Source organism: Cucurbita maxima, unplaced genomic scaffold (genome assembly GCF_002738345.1).
Source record: "Cucurbita maxima cultivar Rimu unplaced genomic scaffold, Cmax_1.0 Cma_Scf00016, whole genome shotgun sequence".
Taxonomy (NCBI): Eukaryota; Viridiplantae; Streptophyta; class Magnoliopsida; order Cucurbitales; family Cucurbitaceae; genus Cucurbita; species Cucurbita maxima.
In genome coordinates this window covers 275128-286161 of record NW_019272032.1, presented here as the reverse complement: position 1 = coordinate 286161, position 11034 = coordinate 275128, and the positions used below count along the sequence as shown (strand labels likewise).

The 11034-nt window shown below is 34.2% G+C and overlaps 2 protein-coding genes across 3 annotated transcripts in view; both read right to left on the bottom strand.

Moving 5' to 3' along the window:
• The window catches only part of LOC111491499 (putative uridine kinase C227.14), a 5458-nt gene extending 1688 nt beyond the window's left edge, over positions 1-3770 (bottom strand). Inside the window, exons 1-8 of the mRNA XM_023140436.1 lie at positions 3620-3770; positions 3111-3262; positions 2968-3011; positions 2431-2511; positions 1414-1606; positions 767-797; positions 629-687; positions 438-511 (exon numbers count right to left, since the gene is read on the bottom strand). Of these exons, the coding sequence (XP_022996204.1) occupies positions 438-511; positions 629-687; positions 767-797; positions 1414-1606; positions 2431-2511; positions 2968-3011; positions 3111-3262; positions 3620-3653 (668 nt within the window). The 5' untranslated portion in view covers positions 3654-3770. The remainder of the gene's footprint in view (positions 1-437; positions 512-628; positions 688-766; positions 798-1413; positions 1607-2430; positions 2512-2967; positions 3012-3110; positions 3263-3619) is intronic.
• Positions 3771-4776: 1006 nt separating this feature from the next.
• On the bottom strand, positions 4777-7983 carry LOC111491218 (short-chain dehydrogenase TIC 32, chloroplastic-like). Of its 2 annotated transcripts, none has more exons than XM_023140019.1 (8): positions 7726-7983; positions 7424-7655; positions 7242-7321; positions 7000-7156; positions 6829-6913; positions 6658-6745; positions 6536-6582; positions 4777-5235 (listed from the first exon to the last, which is right to left on the bottom strand). In XM_023140019.1, exons 1-8 carry the CDS (start codon positions 7850-7852, stop codon positions 5035-5037), a joined length of 1017 nt encoding a protein of 338 aa, XP_022995787.1. In that variant the 5' UTR covers positions 7853-7983; the 3' UTR covers positions 4777-5034. The 2 variants fall into 2 exon arrangements, with proteins under 2 accessions (XP_022995787.1, XP_022995788.1); XM_023140020.1 differs by having other exon boundaries at positions 6829-6910; positions 7726-7982.
• Between the last annotated feature and the right edge of the window lie 3051 nt (positions 7984-11034).

The window sequence follows — 11034 nt, the reverse complement described above, 5'->3', positions numbered from 1 at the left end:
GGGGGGGGGGGATCCCAAAATTAAAGATGGATTGACTTTCCAATCAAAATGCTGTCAGTATAGCAAAAGAAGGATATAAGCATTGTAGCAGAAAACCCCATGAATTTTTTTGAAAATCTTATCACATGATTTTGCAGAAATCAGGCAGATCAAAACTTGATATACTAAACTTCAGGCAGCCAATTGATACAACTTTTCAACCTAGTTCAACAGATTAGTTGAGATTGGTATCAGCTTTCCACCTTGATTGTAATGAATCCATTAATCCCTTAAATTTTAATTGCTGTTCCTAGTTTATGTTTGCCAGACAGAGGTACCCAAAGAATTTCCATTAGTTATAATCATGTCAGCAAGGGAAACGTTCGTAGTCTGCCAAATTATTTGCAACGATTGACTAATACAGCAGTATAGCAAAAGAAAAAGAAAAAACCACTTACTGATGGCTCACGAAGATATCATCCTCAACTGGATCACCGACACCATGATCGAATGATGGTGCATATACTGATCCCTGGAAAAGCCATCATTTCAAACTGAACAGAAAGAAAGAACACGACGAAGATATCTTACTAAAGAATGGATGCTCAAATAGAGAAATGATGTCTTTCTTCCTAAGTAACTAAATTACCTGACTTCTTAGTGTCTTGAGGCATGCGAGTAGCTGCTGAGGATTGAATGTCCAAGGAGCTGATTCATCAATTAGAAATCAACCACGTCTGGTGCTTGCAAGGTATAAAATCAACAATTAATTTAACTTAGATCTCACCTCCCCGTCTTGCATGCGCTTCTTCTGGATTCTATTGAGATGAGGACACAGCTTACAGTTAGGAGTAAGTAAAGCAACATACATCACAGAAAAAATTTACAGGTGGATTTAGCAGTTAATGATTTTGAGCTCAAAGCCAGGAGGGCATGACATCAACAAGAGCATGTACGTAGCATCTTGAATTAAAGATGGAGATAACATCATAATAATACATGAAAAACTTGTTAAAAAGATTAGATCAAAAGTTCGCCCATCAGATGGTAATAATAACTATGCATGTCATTTGTAGTTCACGCACTGGAATCATAAAATACTCGATGAAATAGTGCCATAATAAACCTATGACAAGATTAAGGGGGAAAAAGTGCTGTAGTATGCCAAATCTCTACTCAGATCATGTACACGAAAAGATCATAGGTAGAAACGTTGATTTAAAATGGTAAAGTATGGCTGGAATACTACCGGCCAAAAACAAGACTTCAGCAATTACATTTTCCAATGTAACAAAGAAATTGAACTGTATACAAAACAATTAAAGCCCCACATGTAATTTCTAATCCTATAAGTTAAAGCAATCTGATGGTTCTATATGATGTGCCACAAAAGAGGCAGTGTAAACTCCGTGAAATCAACATATAGGAACTCACCTCCATTGCATCAAGCTCAGAACGATAAAGATGGAAACCATCCATAGGGAGAACTGCAGCAACATCAGCAGGCTTTACTTGAGAATCCATTGAAGAATCTTTCTGAGGCCATAATTTATTTAATCGCCGCACCACTTCAGATGCTACAGTTGTTTTCCCAGCACCAGGAGGACCAGCCAAACCTATAATATATCTGCATGATCAGGTAAATACAAAAAAAAAAAAAAAAAAAATGTGAATACTAGGTGGGAATGGCGTAAGCATTAAATATAAAAATTGAAAAAGGGGAAAGAAGAGGTTATTAGGAATTCTGAAATTTATCAGAAAATAAGCTGTCTTATCCACCGCACTCCCTTTAATATAAATGGATGTGTCCTTTTTTTCTCTCTCTTCTTTCTAAGTACAATAAAGCATTTTCAATTATGTCTCACACAATATAACATCGGTTGCCATTATTGCTATTTGACAATACCTCCAGAGTCATTCATGTTTGAGTACAGAGGTTACATCAAATTTGAAACTTTATAATCCTCACTTAAAAGTGATCGACCTATTCAATAGTTTAAATTTGTAAGACTCGTCTATACTTGTATGCACATCTCTAATTTTTTACTGAAATATGGAATTATATGTGTTTTTACATAGAATGATGGGATTTGATGCTATTTTAATCTCCTTGGGGTGGGCAAGGGGCAATAGAAACAAGTGGTATATTTGAGATTTATAAAAAAAAAAAAAAAAAAAAAACAAATGTCTCATTGGAGATTCAAGGTAATCAGAATCCAAAAAGGCACCATGCTGCGCTTGTAGTTGAAATTCTACAGAGATGGTTTTTTCTGTCTATTAAATACAATAACTCTGGTCGGGGTTATAAGATTTTAATGTTGCTGATGGGGCAAAAAATTAGCAATACCAAGTGGATAATAATATGTTGTAATATTTTTTCAAATAACGTATTTATTATCTGGTGTACTACCTGAACCCCCTCTTTTTACAGTTTTGAAAGGTGCGACTTACTTAAGATCAGGATCTGAAGCTGCTGCTGCTGCTGTTGGAAGAAGACGTTTAGCTAAATCATCATATATGTCATCTATACACCTTGAGAGATAATAGAAAGGAACGTCAAAATGAACACAAGAAAAGTAGAAATAGAAAGATGATTAGTTATTTATATGGATAAAGAAAAAAAAACGTTATAACAATGTTTATAATGCAGCAATGCTTCTTTTAAATCATGTGTATGCAGCTTTAAAGCATTTAGATGATAAAATGGCTGTTAAATCCAATCACACTAATTTCTCCCATTGATCAGTTTTATGAATGATGGAAATGCAAGGATGCTCCAGCACACTAATTTGTAAGACCAAATGCCAAGAAACGTCCTCCAGCCGCCAAATATTATGAAATCGAAATGAAGCTTTGTGATTAATTAGACTTGACATTTGATCTTTGAATATAGTTTTTATTGAAGTTCTATTTTTCTTTCACAATTTTCAAACCATGGAAATCAGTTGAAATACAAATATAGCAATTGAACACGGTTTGTTAGCGTACCTGCCCACGACAACAGAAAATTCTCTCCTCTGACTGCACGTAAACTGGAAAAGAGAAAGATTCAACAGTGACATTTCTCATACAAAAAGAATCGAAAGTAATTATTGAGACTGCGGAGAGAAAGAAAGGTAATGGTAATCTACCGTCGCACACTTATTCTTCCTACAGAAATCCTTTGTCTGACCTAAGAGCAGTGGTCGATATTTATAGGCTGAGTTGAATGACAGAAAGTTGTGAGCTCTTGGTACAAGTTTTTCCTTTCTGAAACACACAAATTCTGCCGATAAATTTATTCCTGAAATGAAAAAACAACAAGACGTTTCAGTTGACTAACTATTGAGAATAATGATGAACAATAGTATTTTCCCGCGAGAAAAAAATAATCAATCACCAGAAAGGCCACAATAAAAAACCACATCTGCTCAAATCTTTTACGAAGTTGCACATTTACATCAACGATTGATTAAAGGATTCAAAAACCACATCTGCTCAATTCATGAGTGCATATTGATGAAAGAATCGCCAATCGATAGAAAATTAGCTTTTCAAATATGCAATTAAGTTATGAATTTAAGGCAATACTCGTCAAGTGTATTATCGATGAAAAAGAAGAACAGAGATGCATTATCTGAAGAAGAAAAAGGATTCAGACCTTCCGAAGCAGCTGGAGAAAGGGAAGCTTCCATGGCGGGATTAGGAAGAAGAGGAGAATGCCAAGTGCATGAAAATGTTCAAATCGAAATCAAAAACTTCATGGGAACTTGTTAGTCCGAGAGAGATTAGAATTCACGGCCTGTCGCGGAATCCCGTTCTGATCGAAAACAGTCCACAAAGACGGGTTGGTTCAACCAAACCCTGAGCGTTCGAACCGGTAATCACCGGTCGAACGAAAACGAGACGTCCCACGTGTCGCTCGAATGAAAATTACATGATCTGGCAACCAATGGGTCTGGACTTTGAATGGGCCTCATTTTGGGCTTATTTGTGGGCAGGCCCGTTTGATGTATACCTCAACAATAAATTTTTTGAAAGAATAAATTAAAAATTTAAGGACCTAATTAATTATTATTTTTTTTTAATCTATAGAATTATTATTAAAACTAATTATTTTGAATAAATATGGACACTAGAGCTACATTCACCATACTTTGACCGTTCACATTGACAACTATTTAATTTTACGATATTTAAATATTAAAATAACTCGATGAATTATTTTATATTTTAGGTAGGAGACCATCCATAATTTAAATCCATGACTTCATAGGGGTATTTTTTAAAACTAAGGGCACATGTTAGTAGGTCCTATATTGATGTATTTTTCTCCGAATAAATTATTAAAAATAAAAAAAATAAATATAATCCCACCCACATGAAAATCTGCCACCATCCTACCCCACATCCCCCCCAAAGTCCAAAGATGCAATACGCCGTCGTTTTCGTATTTTGTACCGAAACAAAAGCATGGGTCTTTCAAATAATTGGAATGAACTAGTAGCCATTTTCTAATTTTAAATATTTCCATTTAAAAAATAGAAATAAATAAATAAATAAAGCCACTTTTTTTTTTCTTACTTTAAATATGGCCCTAGAATCTTAGTATCATCATGATTAAATGATCTTACACACAGCCAAATCATCCAATACTTGATGGGTCCAATAATATAATTCAAGTGTAATCAGGCACTTAACTTGGCTGATATGTCACCATAAAATTTATATTTATGGCTTCAATATTTTTTAATTTTAATAATGTCTTTTTTAAAATAAAAAAAAAAGTATAAAAATTTGAGTAGTTAATTAAAAATATAAGAAAATTAGATATTTGATTATATCCATTACCACATTATAAACAAAGAAATTAAAAAAAGAAACTATATAATTTTACATTTGATGTGAATATATTCCTTCCCCCTTCCACTAGCTACCTAGCTTCTTGCTTTTTGTCTACCTACCATCTACCAATATATATATATATATTTATAATTCATTTCTGGACTAAGATTCTCCCTCTCTAAACCAAACAATTTATATATTTTTTTGGATTTGGATTTTTAATATACTAAATTACTCCAACCCGTTGTTCGGATCGAAAACCAGCTTTGACTTAGAGTTGACCATGATCTCGGAGGTGGACCAGAGACGGGCGGCTGCCGTTGGGCTAGCGGCAAGCTTCGACGGCGAGGCTTCGTTGCAGTCTGAAAAATACTTCCCGGTGACGTGGCTTAACCTCGGGCTTGTCGCCACGTAGCATGTCGTTGCCGCCGCCTGTCGAAGAAGAGCATCAGGCGGCCGGTGTCAGTTTTAATCTTCTTTTTCAGTTTTATTTTCATTATCCAGAGGTTTTGAATTGTTTATGTGAATGTTTGATTAATCCACCACACCTAAATGGTGTGAAAGTTATCTTATTTATAATCAAATGAATTACAAGGATATGGAAATAGTAATAAATGGAAATAAAATAAATAGAAAGATACCTATGATAATAAGGCAAATATTAGATATTTGCCTTATAATAAAATATCAAATATAATATATATGGTAAACAATAATTTATTATTAAATATCCTTAACACCCCACCGCAAGCTAAGCGTCGGATTTAAACGAACGTGAAGCTTGAATCTGAAAAATTCAAAGAGGTTGAGAAACACTTTTCATGAAGATGCTAACAACCCGATTCTTGGTCATCAAAAATTGCAGAGGGATCGCCGCTCAGCGGCGATGCTGCCTTGGCTTCGGCGAGAATATGTTAACCCATGAAGAGGGATTGTCGCTTAGCGACGATGCTGCCTTGGCTCTGGTGAGAATATTTCTAACCCCAAGAAGTAGAAGGGGAAACCTAGAGCAAGGGACAAAGAAAATGTTGAAGCTGGAAGAGTCGCCACATTGGGCGAAGGAGCCAATTTTGGCGAGAAGGGCAGTCGGAAGAGTCGCCTCATCGGGCGAAGAAGCCAATTTTGGCAGGAAGGGCGGCGGCAACTTGGTTGGCGAATAGGCCAGTGCGGCACCCAGATTCCGAAGGTAAATCTCTGCAAAAGGTTGATAGGTTTAGGTTAGGGTTTATGTGAAGGATGAATTGGGAAGAAAATGAGAGAGACTATATTGGTCAAGGGTAAAACCAATTTGATTGGAAAGGTGAGGTTGTATGTACAGAGTATGACGAAAGGTGATTTGGAGGTCAATAGGGTGGAGCCGAAGAGTAATCAATCGGCTCCGACTACGGCAGCCATGAAGACTGCCCCTGCAGCGTCAAAACCAGCAGGGGTGGTGGAGAAGAAGATTAGAGAATTCAAAAGCCATTGAAAAGAAAGGATCGGGGTTGTTAAACCGAGAGGGCTCTGATACCATGTGAATGTTTGATTAATCCACCACACCTAAATGGTGTGAAAGTTATCTTATTTATAATCAAATGAATTACAAGGATATGGAAATAGTAATAAATGGAAATAAAATAAATAGAAAGATACTATAATAAGGCAAATATCTAATATTTGCCTTATAATAAAATATCAAATATAATATATATGGTAAACAATAATTTATTATTAAATATCCTTAACAGTTTACCTGAGGGATTGTCTTTAACAGCTTGGAAGCCATAAAGAACACCAAATCTGCATTTTTAATTGTTTATTTAATATTGAATTAACCGAAAAGGAAAATAAAATAAAATAAAATAAAATTCATACCAGTTATGAAACCTTCACGATCTCTGGTGAGTCGAGTTCTTACAATTCCGGGATGAACGCAGTTCACTGTAACATTAGCTTCCATTTGCTAAATAAAAAAAAATAATAATAATAAATAAATAAACCCAAAAATGAAGAAGAGGTAATAAATAATATTAGAATGTAAAGAACCTTCAATCTGCGAGCGAGTTCGTGCGTGTGAAGAACGTTGGCAAGCTTGGAGAGCGCGTACGCACGTGTGGCATCGTAGTTCCTGCTGGGAATCCACCCACATTAACTGTATTACAATAATTAATACACAAAGTCAAACCCCCCCACCCCCCATTCATTGAAGAAACTCACCTTTTGTTCCGGCTTATCTGGCCCAGATATTTGATCATGTCGCCGGAAAACCACCCGTGAATACTCGACGACACGTTCACTATCCGCCCTTCAACCCCCGTCTCTTTCGCCGTTTCCACCATCGTATTCACCAACAGTTTCGTCAACAGAAAATGACCTGAATAAAATAATAATAATAATCATTTATCACATAATATAAATAATCTTCAAAATACATAATATTTGTATTTTTAAAAAATTACCCAAATAATTAGTGGCGAAGGTCATTTCGATCCCGTCCTCGGAAATTGCATGCTCATGCGAGAATTTCCCAGCGTTATTTCTAAAATATAAAAAAAGAAAGAAAGAAAGAAAGAAATTAAAATGAATAACAGCGTTATGGTAAAGAAAATAATTAGAGTGATATAAGAAAAGGGAAATTTACATAAGGAGGTTTAGAGGAAGGTTGAGAGATTGAAATTGATGAACAAAGTTTGTAACGGAAGAGAGAGAGCTCAAATCAAGTGGCATAACGATGATTTGGGAATCGGAGCATTCAGAGAGGATCCGCGACTTGGTTTCCTCGGCGGCTTTCAGGTTCCGGGAGGGGAGGATGAGACGAACCCCACGTTTGGCAAGAACCCGAGCCGTCTCAGCTCCAATACCAGACGTGGCGCCTGAAAAAAAAAAAATAAATAAAAAGATGAAAATAGAAGGTTAGACGGAAAGAAGAGAGGAGAGTAATACCGGTGATGATGGCGGTGAGGGAAGGGAGGGGGAGAGGAGAGGAGGCAGTGACTTGTTCGGCGGTGGATTTGGAGCCGAAGCCGGAGGGGCCGGGGGAGCCGGCGAGGTAGTAGAAAGAATCGAGCATTTGGAGGGAATGGAGGAGAGTGTCAGAAATGGCAGGCCACGCCGGGGTTCATGTGTCAACTTCAGAAGGCAGAGGGATTGAAAAAGAGAGAGAGAAGGGCTTGTTAATAAGGGAAGGCGGGGGATGGGGTTTGGACTGCAATTTATAAACCAGGATGAGAGAGAGAAGGGTGGATATCATATTTGTCATTTCAGAACGCCTTTGTTTCCTTTATTCAAATGGGTAAATGGGAGCTTCCATTCATTTATTACTATTTCTTTTTTTCTTTTTCTGCTACTTTTTACTAATTTCCCTTACACTTTTTTCTCATTAAATTAAAATAACATAAAATCTAGACAAAAAATAAAAATAAAAAAAAATTAATTAATATATATATAGAAATAGAAAAGAAAAAAAAGTTTCATACGCAAACGTTTTGGGTTCATAGCTTTTAGTTGGATGTGGAATTGGAATTAGAAAAGGTGACAGATGGCCATTCCCTTTTCCACTTTTTTATTTTTTTTATTTTTATATTCAAAAAATGCGTGTAGCTTTAATTTAGGTTGGGTATATGTATATGGAAACGACGACGTTTTGGAAGTAAAAACCAAATTCATAATTTTACCATTAAAAATTAGAAAATAAATAATTAAGGGTAAAATATATATATATATATATATATATATATATAAGTTTTGAAAGTTTGTATATTTCTTGGTCGAGATAATTTTGTTTTTAAAGTTATATATAATTAAGTTTTTTATGAAAATTTCAGAAGAAAATAAAAATGAATCTGTTAAAGAAATCATACATATTAAGGACTAAGTACATGTAAGTACAAAAGAAATATAGATATTTAAAGAAATTAGTAGAGTAACAATAGTTTCACGTAAATTTAAAAAAAGAAAAAAGGAAAATAAATGGAATGATTGAGAATTATGAGGCGTTGATTGGTTAGGGAGGAGTCGGCGATTAATTTAAAAGGGTTGAAAAAGTCGTAGAGTGACACGTTGGGAGGAGAGAGAAGGAGTGCACGTGAGGGGTTGTTCGGATCGGCTGGAAGGGTCAATTCCACGGCCTCGATTCCGTAAGACTGATACGGGGAGAAGGAAAATGCCAGCTGGCTAATCATTAATCGTCGAAAAGGCATCTTTTAAATTTTAGTTATTTTCTTTTTTTGTTGTATTATTGTTATTATTATTATTATTATTATTATTATTATTATTATTATTATTATTATTATTATTATTATTATTATTATTATTATTATCCAACAGATCAAGACTCCAATCACATGGTTTGAAATTAATTGAACTGAACTAGTTGGCATCCCCATAAATAAATTAAATTAAATTAAAATTTCTTTCACTCTTCAATACACACATGGTTGGATTCATGGAATTCCTTAAACTAATCTACAGTTTAGTTAAATTTAACCATCATTATATCAACCTTTTATTATAATAATCATGAGTTTACTTCTAAAATTTATAATTGTTGGAGGATGAAAGTCACACCTCCCCTAATTTAGGGAATGATCATCGGTTTATAAGTGAGAAATACTAACTTCATTGGTATGAGACATTTTGGGAAAGCCCAAAGCAAAACCATGAGAGCTTATGCTCAAAGTGGACAATATCATACCATTGTGGAGACTCGTGTTCGTTTAACATGGTATTAGAGCATTGGCAAATCCTTCGAATGCATTCATTTTTGACTAAGTTTAGGGAATGGAATGGAATACTAACTCTTGGTATGAGACCTTTTGGGGAAGTCCAACGCAGCCTAGTATAGATAATGATTAGTTAATTTTTATTCAATTAAATTTTTAATGTGAGTCACAATATAATACTTTTAAAAGGAAAAAAAAATCAAATTGCATGATTTTGTACAAAGGTGGTAAAAAATCACGGGACAAAAATGTTAGTTTGATCCTTGTTCTTGTTCTTACAAATACAACAAAAGAATGACTAAAAATCATGTATAAAATGAAAAAATACGACATTGAATTACCTCATCTCGTTAATATAATTTCAATCTATCACATCTTGATATCAATTTAACTCATATTCATAGGCAAAAATCAAAGGTAAAAACCAAAAATGCCAATTGTGGATATAGATCTTGATATTACTAATAGATATGTTTTTCATTAAATTACAAACAAAACGATAACTTAGTGTATTCTTATTATTGTATATATCAAAATAAAGAAATGAAAAATAAGAATTCATATATTTATGAGTTATAATGTATTTATATGTAAATTAAGAATTTTAAATTATAGCATATGGTAGGAAGGATATTAGGTTTATATCCATCTAAACTAAAATAACTTCATTTTGATTTTGATGTATTATTGAATGACAAAAAAAAATTGTATAAATTGAATTATTAATTGCAACATGTCACGTGGGAATGCATGTGTCACAACCCTACTCACCCTCATTCATCTTTTCACTTTAGTAAGTTTCACATGCTATAATCCATAATTGGGAAGGTGTTTTCTGTAATTATATAATCTTTTTTTTTAATATATATATATATATATGCTATTTTCCAAAATACTAAATTTTCCACAAAGATTAAGAAATATGATATACATATAGATAAAGCCATGTTTAATTTACATGGAAGTATTAAAAAATAAAATAAAAAAGAAAAAAATAAAAAATTCACAAACCCGTTGCCTAAGGAGGGGACCCTGTGACATCATATTCTCTACTCCACAACCCCCATTATCTTATTCTCCATAGTGCTTTGATATAATTACCCGCTCTTCATCACAGTCTCATACACCCTTATTCACCTTAATGCCATTTTTCGTTGTCACATGTCTGGGTCGATGCCCGCATGCCCATTCCAAACCCATTTTACATGCTTTTATCTTAAATAGACATTTCTTATTTCATGTTGTATCATTACGGGAGTGAATGACCGTTCACCAAAATCATGTTTACACCTGTCGAGACTAAAATGCCCCAAAATATATATGTTGGAATACAACCAAATGGTGGTAGGGCAACATAATTAACATAATTAATTTGCATAGTAATCGAGGATAAGCGCATTAATACAAAGAAATCTGGTAATAAAGCAAAATGAAATGGTTTAATGTTGAAAGGACATAAATATGTAAATGGAAAAGGAAATTCCAACTCCACCACATTAAAAAATATGTAAATTGGATTGTGATTTGTGTC

Excerpts from the sequence above, each read along its gene's own strand:
- LOC111491218 (XM_023140019.1), bottom strand. The coding sequence starts at position 7,852 with ATGCTCGATTCTTTCTACTACCTCGCCGGCTCCCCCGGCCCCTCCGGC. Across the intron at positions 7,656-7,725 it reads CCTCACCGCCATCATCACCG|GCGCCACGTCTGGTATTGGA; the intron begins GTATTACTCTCC and ends TTTTTTTTTCAG. Across the intron at positions 7,322-7,423 it reads CTTCCTCTAAACCTCCTTAT|AAATAACGCTGGGAAATTCT; the intron begins GTAAATTTCCCT and ends TTTATATTTTAG.